The sequence below is a fragment of the Opisthorchis viverrini genome (assembly GCF_000715545.1).
Source record: "Opisthorchis viverrini unplaced genomic scaffold opera_v5_13, whole genome shotgun sequence".
NCBI classification, from domain to species: Eukaryota; Metazoa; Platyhelminthes; class Trematoda; order Opisthorchiida; family Opisthorchiidae; genus Opisthorchis; species Opisthorchis viverrini.
Window position 1 is genome coordinate 639,588 of NW_008751669.1, and position 26,033 is coordinate 665,620.

Genomic DNA, 26,033 nt, shown 5'->3' on the forward strand with positions numbered 1-26,033 from the left:
TTCTTATCAAAAAGCAGGATTCGCATTGTCCACACTATTGCTGTACAAACTATAGTGAAACACACAGTATATACATGGAGAGGATATCAAAAGACTGTGTCCATAAGCCACATAGATTCCGCAAAATAGCTCAGTTTATTCACATGCTCCGGTGTCCTGTGACAATCTCACTTGACTCGCAGCTGAAAGTTGCGTTGACCCGTCCAAAATGTTCTCAGCGGTGACATCATTCCCTTCCTTGACTACTGTGATGAGATGGTGGATGCGATTAATCTCTGCACCTACGTGATACTCGGCACGTACTACGCCAACCGCAGGCACCATATCATGCGCAACGCTAAATAGGCAAGGGTTGCTAAAGGCTCAATGTCAGTCTCGCCAGGTGTGGGCAAATTAAGTGAACCTAGGTGACAACGGTCACAGGGACAAGGCTTCGACAATTTGATTTGCGAAAGACCGAGCAGCTAATATTGGAACATGGGGAAGTACATCAATTCTTTCTCAGTCGTGCCGTAACTTCTGACTTCAAAGTAAGCCTTGTAAAAGAAATTAAACGGCATCCGATATCTCCTTTCAAACATTATGGGCCGGTTCCATTCACCTGTCTCGTTCTTGAAGAATTCGTCTGAGAAGAATGCAGTAGAACTTCCCGAGAAACTCGTTTTCCTCGGAAAGTAAGCATACATCACTAGTCCCTAAAATAGCGATCCTCATACAGTTTGCCACCGAAATTTGTAAGGGATGTGCCAACTAAGCTGAGTACAAAATCTAGGAAAATTAATGCCTTACCACAACTTCACACTTTCAGGTCAATCTATGCGACCCCAGGATCTATTAAACCTAGATATCATTCCTTAACTAAAGCAATTTTTATTGATGGTTTTGACCCCGTGCTTTGCAAAGAGGGACACATTCTACAGACATTGAGTCCCGCATGGCAGAACAGTTACCCGAGAGTTCATTGTCTCTGTATAAAGTCGCACGATGCGGTCAGTTTACAATAAGGAGCGCTCTGTTGAAGAGGTATTCCAGAAAACTCTGGAAGAGGGCTCCTCGATGAGAACCCTATCCACCCATGTTGGATCAACCATTTTAGGATCACTGGGCTGTATTCACGAAGCGCACTTGATAGTTTATGTTTCGGAGAGTGTAAAAACTATGAATCTTGGACAAGGGCTCGCGAAATTTGATTATTCTGTTGCCTCGGTTCATCAACTCTACAAACGTTGGATGTATTAGATAAGTTGTTGCCGTAAATTATTAGTTGCATGATTTGAAGCAAAGGTTCAGTAAAGGGAATCAGACGTTCAGTAGTAGCTCACAACTCCGTAGACCGCACATACTCTTGACTATTCCTGAAACGTTTCATATTTAGCCTAAGGGAAACTAACGAGCATTTCAGTTCTCGAAGCTGTGGACGTAGTTGGACCACCCTGGTGCCCGGACGCATTACGAAACGGTACACATCAAGTGAAAATAATGGGTGTATTTGACCGATCGAGTGGTATACGAAACTAGAAAAGCATCTCAGATAAGGTGATAAAATGGAGAAAAAATCAATCAATCAATGGAGTTCACTGAGGCGGACTACTATCCGGAACAACTCGATACAAACGCAACAACAGCTGTCTCACGCGTGTAAATGCAATCTTCTTACTTGGTTCCTCCTGTGCACGTAAGGTCTGAATGAGGAAAATAAATGGTGAAATGAAGTAGTTCAAAAAGGCATACCTCACAGGTTTGAAATTTTTCGGATGGTATCGGGCCAAAAATCTCTTTCTGAAGATCCCGCGGAACTTCTGCCAATATACATGTCCATATAAGACCGGGATCTATTCGCCATAGTCTGATCAGACTGTGTTCAGCAGCCTGGAGAACGAGAGGAGAATGACGTAACATAGTGCTGGCGACGGTGAATGGAAGTCGGACCGGGTAAACGCATAGTCATCAGAATACTCCCAACGGAGATTTTGCAGCGTAAGTGGAGCTAGCGTACGCTGAACGGCTGAGAAGCGCCGTACAGCTGTTTCAGCCTTATTAGAAATCATCAAGGGTGCGCATTTTACGAAACTCCAGGGAGTTTCGACCCCGCGACCTCCAGGTTAGTAGTTTGAACGCTCAACCGCTCAGCCATGAGCAGCTGATCAGCGTTGCAATTAAATCGTACTTAATAAGGATATAGCTCCATTCACGCTCCAACCACATCATGTGTTCTACGCGCTGCCTAGCTCCAATATAGATTCGCCCTACTTACAGGGCGGGGTTCGTTGAAAATAATCAGATTCCATACTACCATCAATTTATAAGTAGCTCAGAGTAAGAATAATCTCACATAAGGGAAACTTCCATCTGAGGAGCATGTCAACACGCGACTAGTGACATAGTTTCTATGATGGAAAAACGGGCGCTGTCCTGACAAAGTGCGGATTAATCATACTGCTGATCAGCCGCTGTTGGCCGAACAATCAGGTGCCCAAACGATTAACGGGAAACCGTGATTTCGAAACTCTGGAATTTCGTGAAACAGCTGCACAGTACTTTTAGGCTTTGCAGCATAGATTGGCTCCACTTACGAGGCTTCACTCAGTCGACTAAAACTTTTCAAATCTCCTCATGCTAGCTTCAACAGGTTAAACTGTCAGGAAAGCTTTGGTACTAACTGGAAACAGTTACCACAGCCTACATGGTTGAGAAAGAAACATTTTTCGAGGCAGGATGGAAGTGAAGGCTTCATTGTTCAGTTACAACAAAGGTACAGTTATCTCAGCTTGATTTATTTTATTCCCTTATTTGAATGCCGTTTTAGCGTGCTTTTTTTTAAAACTAATTTGGATACAGGATAAACTAAAAATACCACTAGACGGAGAAGTTCAACAACATTCTGCCACCTCGATTGCCTTCGTTCTCTCTTCCTCTTTGGAGAGACTGTATTTCGTCAGCATTCTATGACGTAACGGAAATAATCTATGAGTGTAACCTCGACCTTCAGGTTTCGGGATCCATTCGCAACCAAAATAGGACTGAGTGACCTTCTCGGAAAGGGCTAGGCCGCAATGTTGCAGTACAATCATTTCAGCTTAGAAACACTGGTTAGTTAGTGTATCAGTGCATATAGCGGTTCACTCCACACAGTAATCATGTGTACTGCGAATCGGTAATTAACCTGTGTCTGTGAGCTTCTTCTATGTATTAAACAAAAATCCGAACAGTGCATTCCTTGTTTGTTGTCTCGATTTGTTCAGCTGGGACTCGCGGCGCAGATGATCGAAACAGCCACATGACCATCACTGAGGGACAAATGACTGGCGAAATCTTATCTGAGACAAAAAAGTTTCCCATGTTAGCAGTATTGCACTTTTGCGGTGGTTTACGAAATATTATATTCGTCTTAAGGAAGTTCTCATTTCTGGAAGGTATAAATCACCCTTCGATAATGAGAAGCCTATGTTCGTAGTGGGCAGGAGGCATCAAGAACCAAACTGCAAACTCGAAACGTTTGCAAGTCAATTACCAACAGATCAACAGCCACCTGGTCAACAACCAAGAACGCAGCAAGTTAGAAAGCGACGGCGGTATTTTCCGACCACTGTGGATGGGTTGGATGTAAGCAATATGGTACATGCTATTGACCAAGAAGCTCCAGACTCACCTGTTGCAGTCCCTGAGGTTGATCATCCTCCAGATAGAGAATCAGCGTACGAATGACAGACCGCAGTGACTCAGACATCAGACCCAGCTGCATTCAGAGACCGCAGTATTCGGATAGTTCGTGAACATAACACAAATTACCTGAACACACAATGATCCCATCTGGAGAAGCAACTGCCTCTGAACACGATAAGCTGTTAGATGCTGAAAAGATTCGTTGGCTTCGGCACTGAAATAAGAAAAACAATGAATGCTCCGCGTAACCCCTAGTTCCATCGATTAGTCGACAGATTTCATCTACTGGGACGGTAAGCTACCATCAAAGAGCCTAGTTATCAACCAGGAATTTCAGACCGATTTGGAAAAGACCCTTCAAAGTCAATTTAAAAAACGCAACTCAGTTCAGAGTTCGGAGTAAGGACAGACAGACTTATTAAGTGGACTAACCTGACGGAGGCTCCACGAGTAAGAAAGTTTAATAGAGGTGGTAGGATATCTGATGAGGCTCGCGCTCGGATGAAATCACCCGCAACTTTGGTGAGTACAGTGAGCAACTGGAATGCCTGTGAAGGAAAGGACGTTAAGAGACATGTCAATATCAGTAAACGAGGTAGGCTGCCAGGTAGAAGAACACATGGTGAAATGCAATAAATAAAGAAGCAAAACTAGATATTGGTTAGCTGGACACTGGTGGAGGTAATGTTTTTTAAAGTTTTTTGTGTGTGGTGCTAACGACGAGAGATCTTACTACACCCATCCATCCAGGAGGGTCTAGTTAGGGTGAGATGTGCACCGACTTATGTCCATCAGGGCTGACAACAGCAAATGCAGTAGTTCAGACTTACTTTTTCTACTACCACGGCATGCTGGTCTTTGAAACGAGCCATTAGGGAAGCCCAGGCCTTGTGGACCAACGGAAGAAGCAGTTCTGCGAGAGAACAAGTAAAACTGAAAATTACTATCAATGAGTGAATAAAAAAATTGCCTTAGGAACAAATATAGTTAGCTGTTTTCTTCTCCCCTGAGGGAGTCAAACAGGTGAAACATTGGAGGAACAATAAAAATCGGATGTAACTCCAACCATGAAGAGGGAAACATCCCGTACCAAACTGATGCCGGATGAAGTGTGAAGCAGAGGTCACTGGCCCTAAGAAGTAATTACAAACTGGTAAAAATGAGAGGGCTTTCAAAGTCCATCACCGGCTGTTTGCCGTGCTTTGTACAAAGAAACCATCAGTAAATCCGGTGATCAGCAACAAGTACCGAGTCGGTCCAAAATTGACCAGCCACACCAAATTTAGGCGAATTACAGATTTCACATTAAGAGAAATTTGTATGCGATGATGCAAGAGTGGCGCCTCCTACTCTTGTGCAATACGAACGGGATATCGACTGTTCAATAGGAATTTCAAGTGAACCCTCGCAAACATCAAGACAGGCTGGTGCCACACCTAGAACTTGGAGTTATCCATTCCGTCTAATCTACTGGCATCGGTTCCGCCTACTGGAGTGCTACTGGAACATTTGTGAATACAGCTCTCTCCCCAAACTGGTTGAGGTCGTCCGCAAAGTTGTGCGCGGAAGTAAGACTACTACCGCAAACCACTGGGGACAACAGGTGAGTGATGGGTAACGAGAGTGGACAAAACAACAGGCGATCAAACAGAGGTACATTCTCGTCATAGGTAGTGAGTAGTTAAATTCAAGCAAGCACACTCAGCTATACCATCATTACTCACCTGTCTCATCAGCCAATGTAATATAGCCTTCCACCAGTACGTCCATACTGAGCATTCGAAGTTTGGGCTGTGCTTGAGCCAACAAATGAACGCAACGTAGCATAACCTGAAGCGAGTAGAAGCGAGTTAGTGCATCATTCCTGATCTTTGACAATAAGGAACAAGATGTCACCGACCCCCCCAAATGAAACGTGGAGATTGATAAAAACAGGTGGAAAATTTAGTAGACAAGCGAATGACCTTCGACAACGGCATTCCACGTTTTGACAAACCGAATGGATGGTACTTACGAGAACCTTTTTTGCTTCTAGTGCACATGCATTTCCATGCATCGCAAATGTTGAACTTAACAACTACCTTTGCATACCGAATTGGTTTTCACGGGAGACTCACTGGAATCCAAGCTGAAGGTATCGTTTACGATGTTCTTCAACTAAATGTGCTGCACCAGAAGAACACCATAAACAGAGACTCAGCTAGGAATCACGTGAGTTTCCCGTGGAAACCAAATTGGCATGCGAATAAGTGTATTTGTCAACTTTCATGTAATTTGGATTGACAGAAACTCAGGCACTGCGCCTACTGATGATTCCCAGAAAGAACGAAACCGGTTGTGGGCTGTCGAAGGGCTTTCAACAACTTTGTAAGTGGTCTGTCACGCTTAACACCTACCTCTTCTACGATGTGCAGATGATCGGGAAATATGCGAGCACAGTCCCCTTCTTGCTCTTCTTTCGGTTTGGTTCGTGATGATGTATCATTGGAAACCAATGAAGACTGGTCCCCATCCGGAGAGACTGATGGTCCACCGATATTATGTATGCGTCTTGTCTCTTCGATCAGCGCCCGGGTGTTACGCAAAGTCAGTGAGAAGATGTCGGACATCACATCTGCCGGCTCTGACGTCTAGAGGAAAACCAGAGAAACGGTTGACTGTTTTGATTCTATTCGAAAACCCAAATAATGAGCTAACTTGGTCAGGATAATATAACGGCAGGACACGGTGCTTTCATCACAAGAGTTTAAACAATGATAGACAGTGTCCAGATCTTGGATGCACTGCTTACTTTGGATTCCAAAAGCTGAGATAAACAAAGGTAATCACACTGATTCAGTGACGCGGCGTTTGATCAGGGCACAATAGTGTCCGTCAGCTTTTCCTCCCTAATTTGGAGAAGGCTTACTGAACAGAACAGGGAAAACTGCTGATACAGAAAGGGATTTGGTAAATTTGTTCTTTTTAAAGGGAAAACTGCTGATACAGAAAGGGATTTGGTAAAGTTGCTTCTTTTTAACCGTATACGTCATCTATGGTACGCAACCGTCTTGGTAGACTCTTTTTATACAATCCACCAAAAATGCAAAAAAACATGTTTCCCACATGTTTGATCCTAGCGAACTGAAAGACCAAAAGGTGACAACTGTCGGAGAACTGATATTCATGGGTAAATGGGATATAAACGGATGATTTAAACAAGAAGGAAAGATAAAAAGATGGTATAGGAGCACCTCCTACTACAGATCTGTCAAGAAGGGTCGGAGAGATTTTCTCCAAGTGCGTCGACCCAAGACCTCCATACAACGTTTCAGCATTCTTTGAAGAAGTATCCGGGAAATATCTGGTCAGTGTTTTTCTATCCCAGTTCAAGTGTGGTAACTAATTTAGTACTAGGGCGGTGCACTTCAGTACCTTTGTACATTTGGCGCGCTCGTATGCTTCACAAGTTCTTAATAGCTTTGGGATCTGGCCTGCAGACCACCCGATACAATAAAACGAACCAGTTCAGAAGTACGTTGGAAAAAGGGTGACTCCGAGAATTAAAAAAAAGCAACATTGGATGAAAAGACGCGAGGAAAACAATACAGATCTCTCGTACTTGAAACCTTCGTTTCAAACTGAAGAGAAATATAAAAAAGGCCGATAGAATCAGAGCTCGCACATTGTACACACAAGAGGGAAAAACACGGTATTGATTTTGCAGTAGCAATGGATATCAAAACGAAATGTAGTGTTCTATTTTAAATTACACCACAGTATCGGAGGAAATCGAGCGTAGATATTTTTTTGCAACCACTAAGGGGTGCGTTATACGAGGGACATAAAATCCTTACAGCTAGACTTGCTGTCACACCACGGAAGAATAGGACGATTGTGGCCAGGAGTGTCTGGTGTATCGAAGGGGTTGTAGTGGAAGCGCGGGGCATGCAGGAGATCGCACTACTAAAAGTTAAAAAAAATCCACCTCTTCTGTGAAACTATTTCTGTGGATCCAGTTCTTCGAAAAGTTCATTCAAGTTCACACTCGTTGCTCGTCGAAACTGTGAGTTTGAAACGTGAAAATTGTGCAGTAGTAGGCTTCAGATACTCAAGCCCTTATCCTCTATATTGTACGATGATTTAGCAAATAGAGTTGCCACTTTCGTTCGGATCGCTCGGGACCCAGAAAAAGCAAATCCAGATAGTCTCACTATAACTCTTGTAGCATTAGTATTGAAAGCATTCTGAATATGTCATAGGGTTATGGACACATTTGTTTTTAGTAACGATATCATGAAAGACACCCTGGATTACTACACAAAAGTCACTGCGTCCGTAGAAGACTGCACTGTAATTTCTCAAACGATGATTTCCATTTTTACGGTTTCTGGAGGAGCTCTAAATTCTCCAGAAGATTATATAAATATAAACCAGAGAGGAAACTTCTTTGTCCGCCTTCTTGGTATTTGGGTTGTAGCAGATTTAATGTTTTTCTAGTGTTGCTGTTGCAGGACTCAACTTACCGAGGGCTGTGCTTCATCCAGCGCCAGAGAACTGTCAAAATGCAGAGGAGAGGCTTTGTGATGTTTCTCATTCCACGAACGACACGTTGACACGAGGCATTTCAATGCCGGAAGAAACAGATCCGCATGATGCTCGTAGGTCAGATCCAGACAAGTTAATATCTGGGAAGAAAGCAGGATAAGATGTTCCGTTTATGACCCAAAAGGTTGTATAAGATGAGAAGTTAAAGATTAAGTAAGATGAAGTGCTGACACCTACTAACCGATGAGTGGTGTACAGCGCTCATTTACTTGTTTGTGTTGATCCAACTATTTTTCAACAGACTAACGCGTTGTTAGTTCCGTAAAAATCTAATCCCATCAAACTGGTTAGTTGCAGGAATATGGGATGTTTGTACCTTGGTGTCCTTGCAATATTCAACCGCCCGTTCCTCTCTTGAGTATTGAAAAAACAAGTTAGGGTGATGAAATGACTGCGGAGTTGTTCTTTATATGGTAAGTACGATCTGGATCAAAAAAAATCCATCTCTTCTGTGAAACTATTTCTGTGGATCCAGTTCTTCGAAAAGTTCATTCAAGTTCACACTCGTTGCTCGTCGAAACTGTGAGTTTGAAACGTGAAAATTGTGCAGTAGTAGGCTTCAGATACTCAAGCCCTTATCCTCTATATTGTACGATGACTTAGCAAATAGAGTTGCCACTTTCGTTCGGATCGCTCGGGACCCAGAAAAAGCAAATCCAGATAGTCTCACTATAACTCTTGTAGCATTAGTATTGAAAGCATTCTGAATATGTCATAGGGTTATGGACACATTTGTTTTTAGTAACGATATCATGAAAGACACCCTGGATTACTACACAAAAGTCACTGCGTCCGTAGAAGACTGCACTGTAATTTCTCAAACGATGATTTCCATTTTTACGGTTTCTGGAGGAGCTCTAAATTCTCCAGAAGATTATATAAATATAAACCAGAGAGGAAACTTCTTTGTCCGCCTTCTTGGTATTTGGGTTGTAGCAGATTTAATGTTTTTCTAGTGTTGCTGTTGCAGGACTCAACTTACCGAGGGCTGTGCTTCATCCAGCGCCAGAGAACTGTCAAAATGCAGAGGAGAGGCTTTGTGATGTTTCTCATTCCACGAACGACACGTTGACACGAGGCATTTCAATGCCGGAAGAAACAGATCCGCATGATGCTCGTAGGTCAGATCCAGACAAGTTAATATCTGGGAAGAAAGCAGGATAAGATGTTCCGTTTATGACCCAAAAGGTTGTATAAGATGAGAAGTTAAAGATTAAGTAAGATGAAGTGCTGACACCTACTAACCGATGAGTGGTGTACAGCGCTCATTTACTTGTTTGTGTTGATCCAACTATTTTTCAACAGACTAACGCGTTGTTAGTTCCGTAAAAATCTAATCCCATCAAACTGGTTAGTTGCAGGAATATGGGATGTTTGTACCTTGGTGTCCTTGCAATATTCAACCGCCCGTTCCTCTCTTGAGTATTGAAAAAACAAGTTAGGGTGATGAAATGACTGCGGAGTTGTTCTTTATATGGTAAGTACGATCTGGATCAAAGGTTTTGGGAAGGAGTATCCCTGTTAAGTAACACCAAGACGGTGAACAGGTGTGGCTAGAATAGCATATACAGATATACATAAACTGACCTGCTTCACCAACGGACGCAAAAGTGGGAGCACCTCTATAGTCGAGTATTCAAACAAAGTTTCCAATGTGTGACAAGTCGAACGAAGCTCTGTGAGTAGCTCAGGCGGAACTGCTCGTTGTGCATCATCTGGACTAAGTAGAATGACGCGATGTAACTGAAGTGTGATAGTAGAGACGAGGAAGTCTGCGTTGGCCGTGATCAAACTGTGGACACTGCAAGGTCGAAAGAAACATGGTGAGTATTACTAGAAACGAAGCCGCGTAGTCCGCAGAAACAAGTAATAGGTTTGGAGCGACCGGTTTCAGCAATAGAACTTCAGCATTGACTGCAACCGCCAGGCGCACGGATTTCCGAGCCCGGCAAGCTTGTTAGCAAACTCATCGGAGTACACTGATGTAGTGGTGCATGTGATGATAAGGCTACCCCGATTTGTGGCGAAGTGTTTGCAACAAGATTGTCGGGCTCAAGGAACAAGGAAATTATCAACTACACAAACTGAGACGCAAAAATCTTCCATATGAGATTTATCATTATGCGGAGGGGAAAAACGGACAATACGAATGTCGTGTTCTAGCATGGCAGCTATTCCCAACGCCGGAAGTGAGGGAGTTGGCTTAAGCTTTCAAAAAGGATGGGGGCCATAGATTTGCAGACCTCATCTTCTGCAGGACTAATTCGTTTCACCTTGTGATTGGGGCGCACGACACTTACGATTTCGCACTTGGTATTAATTATTACTGTCTCACTGATTTACAATACAACACTACCCCAAGGCAACAAGCTGATTTAGCAACATGCATGAAGGCCTTGAAAAGGATCTAGTAGGACCCCTGTGTTCTTATTGGAACTGTAATCCCGAAAACATCCAGCACAATATGGATCAAGCTAATTACATTTAATCACAGGCAAAAAGTGCATGATTATCAAGAGTAGTAGAGTAACAAACTGAGGTGGTGTGCGCCTGGGGCTCTTCTATGTAAACGTTTTTCTAGGGACTACGTCTACTTGATGAACCTAAAAAGGGACGAAACCGACGGTGGGTTGTCGATCTGCCTTACATAACCCACTAAGCGATATACACGTAAAAATAGTTCGATATTTTGAATAATGACCACACTGAACCCCAAGGAATCTTAGCTTCGGATGAAAAATATCACGAGCGAGAGGTTTACTCGAGTGCATGTCAACATTAACTCAGTTTGCGAACGAGAGCTCGGCTCTACGCATATTAGGTTCACTGTCCAAGCAAAAGAAAGAACGACGAAAATTCGGTGGCTAACCGATAAGCGCTAAAGAGTGCCAGATCGGTTACCACTGACGTTTTTCTCTAATCTCGTGGGTAGTAGGCAGCACTTTATACTGAGCATCAATATTAATTTTACGCGGAAATTAGCATTCTAGCTTCAAACTTGCTTGAAGGGAGAATGATCTGCGACCGCAGCCTCAAAAAGTAAGTAAACAGAATGGTTGAGAACCACTGTACAACATGAGCTCAAGATAGCTCAGGGGTTAAGGCGTGAAACCACTGACCGAAAAGTTAATGGTTCGAACCTAATTCTGGTTTTCCGACTGCCACTGTCTGGATTTGGGCAAACCGATATTATCTCAGACTTGGTGCCTTCTTCAGGTGGCAAAAAAGCTACGCACCGAAAGGGTGTCACGAATGAACGACTATCATGATTATTTGCTTTAAAGTGGCGAAACCAAAAACGCAGACGAGTATCTACCGTTTAGATAAGATAATGTTTCACATCAGTACTGCCGTAGGGGAACCCAGCTCCAGGTTTGTTCCACTTAGTTCAAGTTTCTGGTGTTACACGTCACTGCAACACCGCACACTGAGGAAGGGGAGACACACATAAATGATGAAATTTTCGTTTCATTTTGGCAATAAGAACACAGAGGACATCGTATCCACACTGCATACAACGACACACAACACCTGTTTCAAGTGAGACAGACCATTATGGTGGCCACATCATGTTGATTGGTGATGAGATCTGAGAAAAATTAATTCAGATTAGACAGTTAAAACATGATTTCTGAGAATGTTAAGGGAAAACTCAGTTACAACTTACTCAGCGTAACCACAATTGATGGCCAGTTGCTGCAGGCAACATCTAGCGGTTTTCCCAACCAAGTCTGGATGTGCGGCAAATGAAGTACAGGCCACAAGGCCGATGCGCAACAAATCCTCGTTATAAGCTGGTTTTGACACGTATATCTGAACGGAAGATGTGGATATAATGAGGATGAAACGAAAAGATGTGCGAATATATGGTTTCCAAAGCGCCTATTCTACCAAATACAGCTATAAAACAGAGAACAGGATTAAAGAATTGTTGAGAATACTACGATACGCCAAAAATGGGTACTGTCTGATTAGTTTGTTTGCTGGAGATAGGTGACTGATGCGCTAAGGCAGTTTCGAGACGGTCATCAGTGTGCAGAGAAAGGGCCACCAAGGCCATCTCTGACAGACATTGCTGGATGCGATGAACAGGAGAGGACTTTCGTAGACACAATCTGGTGGAAGGGAGGAGGCATTCTGAGCTATTGTTAGAGATAGAAATTCAGAAAAGACACATCTCATTGCCAGACACTGCCATAGTGTCTGTGGGGTCAAAGGCAGTCTTCAAACCAAGGGAAATGACCACTGTTGTTCGTCGCCAGCAATGGATCAATCTGCGTAGCATAATAACAAACAAATTCGAAGTTATGGTCCCTGACGTCCCGGTGGCTTTGCACGACATACCTGCATATTTTTGTAACATAGGAATCACCGTCGAGGTACTCCATTCTGTCGGTATCCTTACTTCAGCCGAGATATTCTACAGTCAACCCGTCAGGTTAACCATAACGGATTTGAGGAATGCAACACACAAGCCATCTGTACCAGGTGCCATATTGCCATGAAGCAATGAAATTGCACGTTGGATCTCGGTTGCCGATTGGGACCGACTGAACTGTTTTTATGTGCTCAGCCGTTCGTCCAGGAAGACATCTTTGTGGACGACTTGAGCCCTAATCCTTTTCTAAGGGTCTCACTGCCTTCCCAGGACCAGTTTGGTTAAATTAGATGGAATGGGGTATGACTGTTCCGCGCTACAAAAGGTCACTCAATTACTCGAATCTCCTCCAACCTTCAGCGCTCTCTCAATTCCTAAGATCTTCATTATTCAATCTCACACCACTTTCGTTTATCCTGGAAAAATTATTTTGCCAAGGTCATACCAAAGTGGGAACACTGAACTCATTCCTAAGATCTTCATTATTCAATCTCACACCACTTTCGTTTATCCTGGAAAAATTATTTTGCCAAGGTCATACCAAAGTGGGAAGCACTGAACTCGAGTTTCGCTCTTATTAGAGCTCATGAGTAGTAGATATTCTTGGTCATGCCGGTGTTTGAAATCTGGAAACCTAACATGCGAAGCGAGCGTGTTGTCGCCACTTTACCAGCGCATGCTGGACGCACCTGAATTATCACATATAGACAGGCAGACGTATTTTCTATGAAGGAAAATGTTGGTAGCCCCGGTAGCATGGATGGTCACTGTCACCTCGATTAATAATAATCAAATCGTCCAACTCAGTGAACGAGCCAACGACCAAACGAACAGATCGCGACTGTGAAAAAAAAGTGTTGTTGCTGGAAGCGGTACGTTGGCGTGTATGGCACAGGTTTGCACCCTATCGCAGGGCTAAAGCGAAGTCGGCCCTCACGATCGTCTCTGCAGAAGAGCCGTTCGGAGTAACGCAACATCACGTCGATTGGACAAACCGATTGCGGACGCGAGAAGGTATGCCTTTATTGGCCAGAATGCGAGCCAATCAGGATCGAACTTTTTTTAGCGTGGCGCTTTTAGTCCTCACACAAAGATTGTAGACTGATCTGCATATTTCTGTCACTGCCTTATAAGTACGGTTGCATTGACTCTGCTTTATTTTAAGTTATCTGAAGCTACCGTTCCTATTGATGTAACACAGTGGGCGGAAGGGCGTGCCGAAAATCAGTAGGGGGAACGCGAAACCGTAACATTCCCGACAAATTTTCAGACAATCTCGGGTGGTCAGCTTGAATATAGGTACAAAGGTGCGTTTTGAGAGAATTTATCACCAAAGCTTCGACATGTATCTTGGACCATGAAGACGGTAAGTCATCTGTCCTGGTTTTTCGCCACGTTTGAGAAGCACGATTTGACAGCGAACGAAGAACCGACATCTGAATTTCGTGTGTTAATTTCAGGTAGTATATTGAGGAATTCCAGCTAAATCGATTTTTATAGCGATTAACATATCACCTCAGTTTAAAAACACCTATGGTAATTTGGGAAAAGATAAACCAGTTTACGCTGTTTCCAGTATAAGTCCAGTCTTCCATAAGAGCGATGGGGGAAATTCAACTACACTGTAATTTGAAAATGTCCCTTTTCAGCCAAGGCTTTGGAGCACTATGCAATTCATCGCACCACTACGGATATTGTGGTCGTCAGCAACAGGTAACTTTGGGAAGGAAGTGAAGTAAATCGTCAGAATAATTATTCGGCAGATTCCCGAACATTCATGGAGCTGATTCATCTCTACTGGGAGTCAGTCTTCTTATGAACAACTGAAAGAAACACTAAACAATGTGGGAAAACTTGTCATTCTATTTGACATGTTGGACAAAATAAGGCCTGGCGAAGACGGGTGCACAAAGGGCAACCTACCAGTGAAGCTGTTGAAAACAGCTCCAACAACAGGCACACGGTTATGGTGTTTTGCTTCAGTTCCTTTAAACTCGGCTTCTCATCCTTAGTAGCGACGACTTCATTTGTGCAGGTATGGGAAGAGGTCATGGTACTAGCAGAAGGTAGTTCGGGCCACACGGTGACATGTTTGACATTGGACTGCTCGGTAGATTTGGTACATTGAGCAATGGATATGGGGAGGTGCAACAGGTCCGAGTCAAACCACTCAGCAACTATTCGACTACAACGGAACGACAAGAATGATTCACAAAATTTAGTGGCTGGTGATATAAATGTAACAAAAGATAATTAGCATGTCAGGAACTGCCGGTCATCGAGAAAGGCGAAAAAGCATGACAAAACGAGAGTAAATACGGCCGAGCTCCGTTTTGTCTTGAGCGACCCTTTAATATAGGCTGCGGATTTAAATAAGTTCGAGCGGAGAGCAGCACCCAGACTCGGGAAGCTTGAACATCTAATCACAAGAATTTAACACTACACAGTGGTACCCTGTGTTGAACAAAGGTGTTGGTATATCAAATTCAAGAACAGACGGTTTTCGAGCACCCACTTTGCTGACGTCTATGTTGGTGAGGACAGTGGTAAACATGAAAGATACGGTAAATTGGAATTCGTTGTAGCAGCCATTTGCAAATGATTAGGGAGGGATGATGAGTGTCATATGGATGACAGAACGAACAAGAACCACTTGTTCTCGGAAAAGACCATTCAAAGCGCTCTTGGAGAACCAGATGGTAGTTCAGTTCCCGTGCTTCCTTCGAGTTGCACGGCACCTCTGCACCGAAAGCATAGCATAGCTTAAGCATACTTTCCGTTGTTTTTATACAACAAAGAAAGGGGAGAGAATATATACAGACCCGTACTTGTCATAGCAAATTTCCATGAATGTATGGGAATGGTGACTCTAAAAAGGACTTTTTGGGTATTTGTTGCTGAAACAAAACAGTTAACTTGAAGGTGTCTATTGGATGGATGGGACTTGGGATGTCCAAGCTCAACATCTTGTTCACCTGCCAATGATGGACCTAAACACCTTTAGACACGAATACTTCATGCTTCCTGTATCACCTATCAGCTGCATGCTGTTGTTCGTATTCATCTTTCGGGATCAACTAGAATTGCTAGAAAAACTAGAAAAAATGTACCCATGGAATCCGTAAGGATGTACCTACCAACTCACCTTTGAGTAACCGGGCCTGGACATGATGATATTGCAGCGGTTTGAGGATACTGGACAGGAAGCGTTGTAGTTCGACTATCAACACAGCGACTAACAGCTAATTTGAATGGATGGAGTGTTTATGGGAGAAGACAAAACCTAGGAGTACGAGTATCAGCAAAACCCGCAAGAGTTTGGGGAAATTAGCGATAGAAAATCTGTGAGTCAAGTTGGTAGGGTGTGATGCTACAGGGTTGAACGGTACTGGTTCTGGCAGACTACACCAAGTCCTGAGCTTCAACTTCACAGCTTACTTGGCACGCCTTAATAATGACTTTTACGGAGAAGAACATCGTAGATGACAAAGAGCTGTTAAATCAAACTTCATGTGGCAACATAACACATATTTTCCTAAGAAAAAACTGGAAAAGCATAGGCTATAGTGCGAATAAAAACAGGGCCTTACAGACAATCCGCGTTTCGTTGCTCCCAAACAACCATGTCTGAAAAGTGAGGAAGAAAGCAAACAAGGAAAATTATCGACGAGATTAACTAACCTTTCATTCAGGGAACCAAGTTACAGTCACAGGTATCATGAATTTCGGATTAAGAGCAAAAGTTGGCTTTGTGTACTTTTGTGCCATTGTTCTAACAGAGTAGCAGGTAATTTCACGGCGTGTGAAAAATCTTAATTCGCCAAATATTCTGATGGTCACACAATGTTTCCGTCGATCTCGGGGTCTGATTTCGACAATGCGGCTGTCCGTTTCCTACCCCCAAGTCAACCTGAGGCTTACTCAGAGTTGTGACAGAAATACGGGAAGATAGGAAATTATCGCGTCAAGGAAACGTAAAAAACAGTAAAATTTCTAAACTAATTGTCAAGAAGTTCATGTAGGTCATGCACTGTCCGTATGTTCGTGGAAGTGATTTGTGGATTTCTGCAGGCTTCTGAACATACGTTGGTGGTCTTGTTCGTTTGAGTACTTCACTAAGGGTCTCTTGCTTCTGCGTCACACTTTACTGGATTATTCGAACAAAGATTATTGTACGCTCTCTCCTCGAGCCGCCTAACTGCACATCTTGCTGGATACCACGACGGTACGACGTGAGGCACTTGCACTGTCGAAAACAGAAGTCGCACTGATCGTTGTCTGCGCAAGAGTGCGATATGCCGCTGATTGGACAACCGAGCTCAGCTCATAATTTCGGCAAGGGTTCATTGGCTCCTCAGTAAAGCAGATGGATACATTTTGTCACAAATGCTACATTTTTAAAGTAGCTAGCAAAGGTATGTTCTAAACTAAACAAGAAAGTGCGCAACAACCTGGAGTTGAACGATCGATTGAAGCGTACATACTCTGATCCGCTCCGGGGCCAGAGTGAGGCGGCTCAACCACTACTACGGTTTATTTTAGAAGAGCGTGGTCACAAGCATAAAAAGTGAGTGCAAGCGATAGATGTGGAAGGGTTACAGTGGAATATTAGATAAAGATGAAGCGTTTCATTCGAAGTCATGCCACCAACAGTTCGTCAGACAAGATGAGTCCCAATGCATGTAACAATGTTTGGTATGGAAACACGCGTGTAAATAAGAATAACTGAAGAAAGAACAATGCAGAATGTTCTTCAAGGCTCGATAGGCGCTAGCACAGTCAGAACTCGCACATCAGGCACAAAGTGTTCAGCATACTGGGTCAGGTATGAGCGTCACTGGCAAGAACGTACGCTGAACGTACCCCAGGATTACTCCTGCTCTTGTGGTGTCCGAAAAGTGAATCCCCGGAGCAACGGAAGTGATAGATGGTCTTCAAACGTGATGGTGAATTCAGGCGAAGCGTGGAGTTGGGATCTCAGAAAAACGACGGATGCCAACACTTAGGGTCCCCAAAGTAGTTACACTACCATCCATTCAAGTTTCGTACGCTGCCCACCGATGGTCGGAAATCGAAATCTAGACAACACCTCTAGACAGACCACAAATCGTCTGACAACCGCGTAAAAAGCGGACACTTGCCTTCGCTCTTCAGTTACGCCACATGAATATCAGGTTTTTGGGCGTATCCGTAAAACACATACTGAAGCATAGGGAAACCTTTAAGCCTTATCACGGATCCAACAGGCTAAGAGGTCTCAAAAACCAGCACCGAAAGAAGGGTACGGATAAATTTCAAACAAAACCTCCTCAAACCACCTCTTCAGAAGAGGTAATGAAGTCAGATCAGTCAGGTTGAATAGCCGGACTCTTCAAATCTTTTGTCTGCACTAACAAATTGCCGGTACCTACACAGACCTGAGAAGCGGCAGGTGCGTCTGTCTACCAGCGCGCACAACTAAGTCGCGCAAACATATCAAAGGGGGAAAAGGCACGAAATCAGGTTTGAACAGATTTGTGCTTCCGAAGACAGGAACTTTGAAAGCGAACAGTAACAGATCTGACAGGCAAGACTGCTTTTCTGGGTAGCCACACGAACCGGAATTTATGCGAGAACCCGTTTGCTGATAGACATTTGGATCGCGCAGAGGCAAGTCGAGGAGTCGTGAACGAAAGCCGTCCTAACAGTAACAGTAGGTCCTGGTTGGACTGCTGCGAATTCGGTCTCACTCTTAACTTTGCAAACAGTTCCTACTCATGGCCTCAGGGAATGATCAAGTTAAAAAGCGTAGCATATATATATATATATATATATATATACATAAGAGAAAACAAACCTACATCAATTCGCTGCTTCAGGACACTGAACAGTTTCAGTGAAGGAACCACTAAAGAGGGAGGACCAAATGCAGAACCCCAAGCAGAGGTTTTACAAATAAGTTGACTATTACTACGGTGAAGTGAACAGTAGGCACATAGACTTACCGTTTTGCACGTAACCGAACAAACCAGCGGTGATAAGCAGAAGACATGGATTTCGATGAATTTCACCAGTGAGTGTCATCACATCACGACAAGTATCGACGAACATGTCCAAAGCGTCCTCTAGTGCAAAAAAAATCGGAAGAACGTTGTTGTACCACAAAAATCACAAAGCTGACTGGCCGAAAATAGCAACAAATGGGTCCCCAAATACATCTTCAAGAAACAAACACCCAGTGCAAAAATAGAAATCTTTATTATGGGTGAGGGTATGATAACCGGGTTTCTCGATCTTATAAGGATGAGCTCCAGGGAATCAGCATCATGACTGTCAGCTTTAATAACCGCGTACTTGTACAGTGGTTGTAGCTGCCACAGTTTCGTTCACCGATGATTCGGGGAGGTAAGGTAGGTAGCTGTGCATTGGAGGCGAGAACTGATAAATCAGTGCACAAATACAGCACTGCAGATGGACTGTTAAGTGGGGGAACTGGGAAGGGGGTTTTGCTTTGAAGGCATAGCTTGGACGAGTGCCATTGAGGCGCGACTGGGCCATGTCTGACAATATCTCTAACCATTGATATAGCCCGTCTCCGGGTCCCCATCCAGGAAGACGGCAGTGACCAGCGCAGCTGAGTTTGCTGGTAATGGCTTTCATACTTCGCTGCCAAGTCATTGTATGACTGCCTCTGGCTCTTTTCAACCCTTCAAGTGGTTGTACGAAAAGAGCCCTTTGAGGAAGTCGGTCGACTGGAATACGCAGCAAGTGGCCAAGCCAGCGCAACATATGCTCCGGGGAATACAGGGTTAATCGAAATATCGCACACCTCACGACAGAAAGGGATAATGTTTCAAAGGTAAGGGTGAGTAGGATGTGAACCACGTGCTACGGAAAAGCAGACGGATTGAATGGAATTTCTGTGGACCTTGAACACGACAGATTAATTGTCAGCTGTTAAGGGGATTAAATCGACGCTTAACCACCACGCGACTCAAAAGAGAGTAGAGATACTATCGGATGACCAAAGCCAAGAATAGAGTAAAAAGAAAGGTGGATTCTAACCAAGCACCTAGAGGTATCGCTACAAAGTGACACCTGACAAACTTAGAGGGCATTTTGAGTGCACGACTAAAGAGCCGCATCACATTTGCCAATCGGATGTTTGCACCGGGCCTGACTCTGCAGTAACTAACCAACAAAACGAGCCTTCTTAAAAGACTATTTCGATACAGGACACGCAGGCACAAGAAGTACGTATTTCTCAGCGACCGAGAGTTTGGGTGAAAAGGATTAAACTCTTTGTCACTTATCCATTTCACTTGTTGCAACAAACACCGGTTCAAACGAGAAGTTTAGACTTACCTTGGGCAGCAATCCGACCAGCCACTAACTGGACTAGCTCCAGCGTCTTCGAATCGTGGAACAGCTCAAAAGACTTGGGAAACAAGCTGACGGGCCGGATAGCGTTCGTGCGACCGGAAACTTTTATAGAAGAAAAATATAGGATGATTAGGTGTGAAATAAGCAAGTTGTGGTCTTGGTTATACAACCAGAAACAAAGAATCATCGAACACTTTGGTTACTTTTGTCACGAAAGGGGAAATTGCAGAAACTTGTATAATGTCCGCCTATTCGACTCAGAACCCCGTGCTATACAGTCTTTCTGGAAAAAAGATGAGAAAAATATCCAGCAAGTAGCGACAGCCGCACTTGCAAAGTACGACAGCTACAGTGGATTGAGCACACTATCCATCAAGAGTCTTCTCCAATTGATAAAAATGGGCTTTGAATATTACGATGCCCTAAGAGTGGGGGAAACTGTGATAACAAATCATACTGACAACCAGAGGGTTTGATTTTAGATGAGATTTCGAATAAAAAACCCAATTCATTCCATTGTAAAGGAGTTTCGGGCTTTACCAACCCAGTTACACTAGAGAACGACTCAATGACGAGCTCCAAAGAGAGTTGAACCACCATCCAGTACAGAGTGTTAACGTGGCCCAACATAAGGCAATCGCGTCGGAACAGAATAGACAGTTGACATGGCAATGGTGTATACGTGAACCTGAACCATTTTACACGGCCCCTGAAACTCACGATCTCCCGGACGTGTTGTGAACCAATTGATCACGGCTTTCTGGTAAATAAGCTAACTACTCGGCAGCCGCAGTGAGTTGAATATGCCCACCAATTTGCATATACCAGTTTGACAGGTTTACAACACGACCTAGTGTCCTAACATCTGTCGTAAATGGTCAATCCATGTTCGAAACACAAGGAACTGTTTACGCAGATGTCCTTGGAGCCTTTGATTTTGGCTCCGCCGTGTGAACTCCATCAGACGGTCAAAGAGCCACTCGGTGCACCACGATCACGGAGCTGGAAAGAGATGACCATTAAGAGTGATTACAACCTCGGGCCAACAAAAACCTCAAAGGACCCCACAATCAAATTGGCTTGCCAATATAAATTTGGCACTGCAACGGACAAGTTTACATCCCATCTAAATTGTCAAAAGAACGGGCTGATTATCTGTCCGACATCAGGAAGGATACTCGCTAACCGACAACAGAGATTTAACAGCTGAATCGACAACAAAACTGTGACGATCGTCTTTTCGCTAAGAAGCCCCATAAAATGCTTTATAGGGTATCACTGAAGGTATCACTGACCGATCAGCAGCTGCTGATCTGATCTGATCGAAAAAGAGAAGTCTAGTTAACAGCGCTAACCGCCTCTGCTCCTGGGACACGACTTTAGGATCAAATAGCAGAGTGAAGCAAAGAGCCTGTAAACGTGAAATGCTGTAGTCGCTGCCGTTTGACTTCAAAAAACCGATGGTGTTCCCTGGGTAACAGTTGACATGACCCGCCTGCGTCGTATCGGGCCAGCGATGACTTTCAAATGCAATGTTTTTGTGTTGTTGTCATCTCTAAAGCGCTGTGGTAAGTCGTGCCCAAAAGGTTCACAAGTAATATTCTGGAAACAAAGAGAATGAAGGTTCTTCCTCGGATTTACATCTGAAGGCTCCCGTTGAGCTCCCAGACCAAGCAGATCTCCGAGTCATGGTCACAAGAGTGACGAAAAGTCATGAAAAGTCACCTGCGGTCACCTGAACACAGAATATCAACGTCAGTACAACTCCAGACGGTAGCAGAAAAAACTGTAGGACAGAATGTGGTTAGATCTGAAAAGCAAGCTACTAGGCGTTTGTTCGTCTAAATGACTCTCTATGGACGTAAAAGGTTTAAGTGTACCTTTTTGTCGTTTACCGCTGCGATACGCGGCCATTCATCAGAAATGTGCATGATGAATATGGGTCAGTAAATTCCCAGTTTAGCCGAAGCACGGAAATTTTTCAGGAATTCCAACTACTTGAGAGCCCTCAAGTATTGTGAAATAAGACTGTTATTGTTACTATTACTACTGTTATTATCGTTGCTATTCAACAATCTGTCTGAGAATCGCCATGAGGATGGCGAAAAGGTTCACAGCAGCACTTGACTGCTACTAAGCAGTCGGATTTTCTGGAAATTGTGACGCATGAACCATAAGCAGTTAGCAGCAGCTCACATGAAACCCACTGAAACCTCAACAAGCAACACGTCGATGAATACGACAAAGGCAGATGAATCTGAGTCCTCTCTCACAGATGCTGTTAAATTTAACTGCGAACCTAATATTGAACAAACTTTCGAAGTTGGTTTAAGACAAACAGAGACACGATGCAAGGCGAGTGCGCTCAGTTATAAAAGTTCGGCAATGATTGAACCCTCCCAAAGTTTGCAATCTGACATGGTGAAGAGGTCAGTCTCCAACGGATAGCCGGATTCGGAAGGGACTCCGGGCAACCCTCGTAAGTTTTTTGGCGACCGACATTCCTCGCACCACTGTCCTGCTGCTTTTTAACATTCAACGTAACATTTAACCTCCAACGGATAGCCGGATTCGGAAGGGACCCCGGGCAATCCTCGTAGGTTTTTTGGCGACTGACATTCCTCGCACCTCTGTCCTGCTGCTTTGTAACATTCAATGTAACATTTAATCATGCTCTCTGTCTTACAGAATATACGGGCCCTGATTTCCTAGACCTGAAATGAATCGCGGAGTTTCGGCTCAGGGTAATCCCTCAATGCTGTGCACGAGAACAAAACATTCTGACAACTTCGTGATCGGTAGTTTCAGCTGAACCGGCGGTCAATGCAAACACACGTGACGCAGTGGCTACCCTATCCGATATAGGTAGCCCTCTTGATTCATTCCGTTGTAAGGTAGAGTTTGCCGACAACCAGGGCGATCCACTTGTGAGCTTAACCCTTTAACTTGCGATCTGATTACCAGACAGGGCTTCTCACGACTAACAACATGCGATCCTTACTGGAAGTCAGTGGTGAGAAACCGACAGTATAGATGTCACAGCAGTTCCACGAGGATCGGAGACGGTGGTCGAGATGACTGCGAGCGGAAACTACAGTGGATACCAAGAGAACACTGTGCAGGTGAAGATCCATACGCTTTGAATTTCCAGGCCGATTCCGTATACGACTGCGCAACCCGAACCAACTCCAGACAGCAGACTGCGGCACTATAGTGAAACTACCGGGGTCTCAGGCCCCAAGGAACACAGCAAGATTCACATACCTCAAACCGAACGTACATCAAAATCTACCTCAAAGAGAATACAAGTCTGCTCCTCCATGCTTAGGAGATGCACCGGCAAGTGACGGTAGTCTCTCGGGCTCACATAGACCGAGTGAGTAGCATCCTCAAGGGAGAGTATCCGGAGGTGGACGAATACTAAGTTAATTGGGCGATTGTGGTGAGACGATTGGGATCGGAANGGATCGGAAGAAGGTACCGCCAGATTCTAAAACTAGGGATCATTCGACGTTTATTGTATCCAGTGATCCATCACGAATATTCGAGCGTGGTTTGATATATAAATACAGCTGTAACGAACTCACACCGTTCAACTGCATTAAATCCGAAGTAAAAGAGCCTTTTGGTATAACATAGTGAGTGGAACAGCAAACCAAAACAAGTGGCGATCACATGCCAAATGCGTTCAACGCAAGGCTTTACAAAATACATTGGAGCAACCAGTGTTTTTCCCAGAACCAAGGGTGTGAATCAAAGAAACACGAGGTATAGTCTACTAACGTCAAAAGTTACTGTGTTCACTGTACAGTCTCCACATAAGCACATCCTTTCAAGAGGAATGTGGAGTTTTGATGTGATCACTTATGAGCCCGTGGAGAACATACGCACAAGCGACTCAGTTACTGATGGTGATGCCACTGGTAATGATTACGATGACCAGAGTTTAGTAAGTAAAGATCTAATGAAACACAAATATTTCACTAAGTGCCCCAACTTAGGAGAATGTTGTAAGAAATTCTACTCGTTTCGGATAATGAGAGACAGACTAGTTTATGACTTGAGACAGCCAATTTACTAGCGAGTATATAAAAGCAATCTTCATGGAAGTCCGACTGCTATCAGATCCCGACCACAGTGTAAAAGATAGACGAAGAGCCTAAATGGATTACTTATCATAAAGAGTTACTGTAAAATCTCACCGACCAGAGGCTGGAAAAGCTGAGTGGTACTGAAGAAATGACTTAACGATTACCATAAGTTAGGCGAATAGGCAAAGTTAGTCGGAACAGAGGGTTTCTGACGGCTTTATCCAGTTTAGGTTCTGACACTGTTATCGCTATACTTGTAAATTGGGGCATAAATGTCCCTATAACTTGTCAGGTAGCCGCCAGCTCAACCATCGGAACATAAGGCGGGTGAAAGTTTGCTCTTGGTAGAGAACTGTTTCATAAAAACGCAGTAACTGCAATTTACGAACGTTGGCTTGTCAAGGATTTGTATATTCCCCCGAAACTAGGTAATGGGAAGCCTAGATAGCAGCAGTGGTCAAGATTTCAACTGACATTGCCCACTGAGAAACCTGGAGACCAGGGAAGCAAGCAAGATTGACCACGAGCACGTCACTACCACAAAAAATAATAAAGATTAGTCATAGTTAAAACGTAGGGGAAATCAGAGTAGTTCAACCAGAAAACTTACCTGACTGACTGGAGGAACTCTGAGGGGAACAGTCGTGCAACAATTCCACAGAATTTGTGCTAAAACGCAAAAGTTCAGCAAGGCTTGTGCATAGGCGATGGAACGACTCTCGACGGCAGGTAAGTATGGAAAGGCCTTCGACATCTGTAAATAAACATATCGGGTGAACATTAATGGTGAAAAATCCGTTCGAATGAAGGATTTTAAAAGGGTATGAATGACGACCATAAGTAGCAAACTGTGATTTCCAAAATGGACTGTTTTCATTGCACACGGTAAAAATATTTTTTTAAAAATCGAACAGGTGTTCATCTATGGAGCTTGAGTTGAAATGACAAGCGCGGTCCGTACTGTTGCCGTGAATGAGTGAGGGTTATGTTGGAGAAATTGATCCACGGGTGAGGTCACTACAGAGAAGATTAGCAGAATCCCAAAGGTTCGTAACATCTGTCTTTAGGTTATATCTTGAAGGATAGCTAACAAGGAATACGGAACTGACAAGTAAGAAACTATCAACTACCACACGACCGGGACGTTAACTGTCCAGAATTTCAGACAAATTATGAAGATGAATGAAAGCTATACGTGATTCTTTTCTAATTACCCATAACAACGATAAGCAGTCCGCTGGAGTATTTTCCAGAATCTGAAAATGACAATAAAAACTGCCCGACCAGGACTCACTTCCGTATTGCTGACCACACTACGCGTTTCAATGGTTTCGACCAGTTTCAAGCCATTCTGTTGCTTAGACAGACGCTTGATTGTTGGTCTCTTCACCGAGCCTGGTAGTTGGATTGTGGAAGTTTCACCACCAATCAGGGTGACATCACCGATGATGCCAAATCGTCGTGGTTGATTGCATTACCTCGACTGACGAGACGTTTGCAATCTAACTTCCAAGCACGGCGAACGGGCCAACAACCAAGCAGCTCACCCGGGGCTACCTATCTTCTGAAACCTCACTGACACACTGGCCGAATATCCCAGCAAAGTTCGGAAGAGATGGTCCTCGATCAAATAGTATTGGTCTCTCTTGAGCGAAAAACTAAACATGATATTGAAAGTGAATGGCCCACCAAGTCCCTGATCCCACGGGGCAACGAAGGAAATAAGGCTGTTCAAATGAGTTGAAAGTGGGCACAAATAGATAAGAACTCGGACAGACTGTATCAATGGAACGCAAGAAGAGAATCAGTCAAACATTCGACTTACCCATAACGTTTAAATAACCCAAAATGGTGCGCAGCCGCTTCTGTAGTTGTTTTTCATCTGTTTAAAGACGAGGGAAATTCGCTTACAAGTTGGACCAGGGAAGAATGAAGAGCGGTGGAAGCACTTA

At 43.9% G+C, this 26,033-nt stretch overlaps 2 protein-coding genes across 2 annotated transcripts in view; one reads left to right on the top strand and one right to left on the bottom strand.

Moving 5' to 3' along the window:
* Positions 1–1,574: 1,574 nt before the first annotated feature.
* T265_01204 (hypothetical protein) overlaps positions 1,575–26,033 on the bottom strand; it is a gene marked incomplete at both ends in the record, with an annotated part of 32,714 nt that continues 8,255 nt past the window's right edge. Inside the window, 18 exons of the mRNA XM_009165189.1 lie at positions 1,575–1,682; positions 1,732–1,869; positions 3,650–3,736; positions 3,790–3,877; positions 4,096–4,211; positions 4,494–4,576; positions 5,388–5,493; positions 6,060–6,293; positions 8,169–8,330; positions 9,233–9,394; positions 9,838–10,051; positions 11,918–12,132; positions 14,552–14,813; positions 16,219–16,255; positions 18,613–18,732; positions 19,973–20,092; positions 24,692–24,835; positions 25,907–25,963. Of these exons, the coding sequence (XP_009163453.1) occupies positions 1,575–1,682; positions 1,732–1,869; positions 3,650–3,736; positions 3,790–3,877; positions 4,096–4,211; positions 4,494–4,576; positions 5,388–5,493; positions 6,060–6,293; positions 8,169–8,330; positions 9,233–9,394; positions 9,838–10,051; positions 11,918–12,132; positions 14,552–14,813; positions 16,219–16,255; positions 18,613–18,732; positions 19,973–20,092; positions 24,692–24,835; positions 25,907–25,963 (2,453 nt within the window). The remainder of the gene's footprint in view (positions 1,683–1,731; positions 1,870–3,649; positions 3,737–3,789; positions 3,878–4,095; positions 4,212–4,493; positions 4,577–5,387; positions 5,494–6,059; positions 6,294–8,168; positions 8,331–9,232; positions 9,395–9,837; positions 10,052–11,917; positions 12,133–14,551; positions 14,814–16,218; positions 16,256–18,612; positions 18,733–19,972; positions 20,093–24,691; positions 24,836–25,906; positions 25,964–26,033) is intronic.
* T265_01205 (hypothetical protein) lies at positions 20,865–21,200 on the top strand (the record flags this gene model as incomplete). Its single annotated transcript, XM_009165190.1, has 1 exon — positions 20,865–21,200. One exon carries the CDS (start codon positions 20,865–20,867, stop codon positions 21,198–21,200), a length of 336 nt encoding a protein of 111 aa, XP_009163454.1.